Source organism: Phytophthora parasitica (genome assembly GCF_000247585.1).
Source record: "Phytophthora parasitica INRA-310 unplaced genomic scaffold supercont2.49, whole genome shotgun sequence".
Taxonomy (NCBI): Eukaryota; Oomycota; class Peronosporomycetes; order Peronosporales; family Peronosporaceae; genus Phytophthora; species Phytophthora nicotianae.
In genome coordinates this window covers 429,538-431,542 of record NW_008649035.1, presented here as the reverse complement: position 1 = coordinate 431,542, position 2,005 = coordinate 429,538, and the positions used below count along the sequence as shown (strand labels likewise).

Below are 2,005 nucleotides of genomic sequence, written 5' to 3'. Positions count from 1 at the left end.
GGTTGTACTGGACCTTGAGAAACTTGATTTCTATGAGCCAATAGTTTAGGCGCCATTCATCCTGCGAAGAGTGGACCGCAGTATCCCCCGAAATGACGAATCCAGGCGAATCGAAGATAGTTAATTCCACTGGAGAAGGACTCGTTGATGCACCCGCATTTACTCGATCAGTTCGACGGGGTGGAGTCGCAATCTGCTCGATTGCGTCGGAGTCGTAGCCGTCAGACTCGAAGCACTCTTTGTACCACATGTCCACCTTTTGACGCCCGACGTAGAGATAGCGACGCGGGGCTACTGCCACGACTCGACGTGGGGATCGTGGAACTGCCCCATCGGCTTCTTGAGGAAACTTGGTCCGAGGTGGAGAGGATGGAGCCCAGGGCTCGGTAAAAAAAAACATTGAAATTGTACAATTGTCAATATTGTAGGAGAACAATATTGATTGTCAAGGCCTCGTCAATCTCCACTGGAAATTGCTCAATATTGTATAGGAAAAAAAATCGACGCTATTCTATTACATCGCATTCTTCTTCATCTACGATGTCCTCCTCTCTGGCGTTCCGGACTGCCTTGGTTGTGATCTCATTCGTTACGAGATCCCAGTTCATACGTAAGAACAGGATTACCTCTAGTGTCTTTTTGCTCATACTCTTCCTAAGATAACCCAGCATGCATTTCATCTTTGAGAAGAGCCATTCTACTTCGACAGACGTAGCTGGTATCCAAGAAAGATCCATGTACTTCTAGCGTGATTTCTCTCTAGCGGTCGCTCGTCCGGTAACTGCATTCTGGAATTCTTGAGTCGTTCGTCTTCGTTTCGGTCGAGGCTCTGAGTTGGTCTCCATGGTTATGTGGCGTCCTGGGCATTCATCTGCTTGCGATTCGAGCACTTTATCGCCGATCTCACAACGCCATCATCTACAGCCGTGAACGAGAAGTTTTTGTTTACAACAAGATTCATCCACTGGTGAGTCGACAGGGCGTCCTGGTCCACGAACATGTCCATTGAAACGCTCCGCTTGTCACGCATGCATTGCCGAACAACGTCTTCGTAGCCGGAGTGTTTTGACGCTAGGTGGTTTATCAAATTGGTGTATCCAGCTGTCTTGACCTGTCTAATGAAGAGGTTGCAGGCTTTATATGTCTGTCCACGAGGCTCTGGATCTCTGAACATCATCTACACGATCACCTTGGACTTCAGTTTCGGGCCTTGAGACGTGATTGACATCGACATGCTGGCTAACTTTGAAGCTCGGTAGAGGTATTGGATGAGGTGGGTAGATTGGAGAATGAAATCGAAGTCTCTTCCCTGCCCACTCAGAACACGAAGGCTGCGTTAATTTTTAGTACTGTACTGTGTTCAGCCCCGTGGTAGATTTAACATAACGATGTACAATTATATCTGGGAATTGCAATTGTTTGAGTGGAATATTGTAATTGTAACAATATTGATTGTGCGGAGGTTCGCCCCAGCAATCCATATACAATTTATATTGTCGGAGCTCTGGATGGAGCCCCGACTACATCTTCCTGTGAAGGCTGGGCTCCGTAAGGCAGAGTACCAGTGCTGGAGTATGAAGGGGCCGGAGAGCCAAGGTTCCAGTTCTCGCTCAGTGTTGACTGACTTGTGTAGTCTGTCTCCGAGTTGTGGTCTGCAGCTTCCAACGGTGACATCTTGAAGTCACTCATTGGAGTAATCTGGATCGTGGCCGCTTGCAAGACATCAGGATGCGAAAGGCGCGGAACAACTCAGGCCCGAGCGGAGCAAAGGAAAGGAAGCTTTGGCTCCAGAACCATCGGTACCTGGAACCAGCGCAGCAGTGTCTTGTGATTCAACTCTGCTCTCAAGGTGAGGACGTGGAGTCCCTGGTTTTAGATTGTAGCGAATCTGTGAAAATATGGAAAGTGATATTGACAGTTACTACTGTCTTCCTGCAATATCTTCCGGCAACCATCCGTTGCCGTCCCTGCTTGCGCAATCGTACAGTCGGCGCCCGAACCGGTC

The 2,005-nt window shown here is 48.6% G+C and overlaps 2 protein-coding genes across 2 annotated transcripts; both read right to left on the bottom strand.

The window, feature by feature from the left end:
* Positions 1 to 847: 847 nt before the first annotated feature.
* Positions 848 to 1,177, bottom strand: PPTG_23750 (hypothetical protein; the record flags this gene model as incomplete). The annotated part of the gene is made up of 1 exon (XM_008912795.1): positions 848 to 1,177. The coding sequence occupies one exon, from the start codon at positions 1,175 to 1,177 to the stop codon at positions 848 to 850; it is 330 nt and encodes a 109-aa protein (XP_008911043.1).
* Positions 1,178 to 1,488: 311 nt separating this feature from the next.
* Positions 1,489 to 1,689, bottom strand: PPTG_23749 (hypothetical protein; the record flags this gene model as incomplete). The annotated part of the gene is made up of 1 exon (XM_008912794.1): positions 1,489 to 1,689. One exon carries the CDS (start codon positions 1,687 to 1,689, stop codon positions 1,489 to 1,491), a length of 201 nt encoding a protein of 66 aa, XP_008911042.1.
* Positions 1,690 to 2,005: the final 316 nt, after the last annotated feature.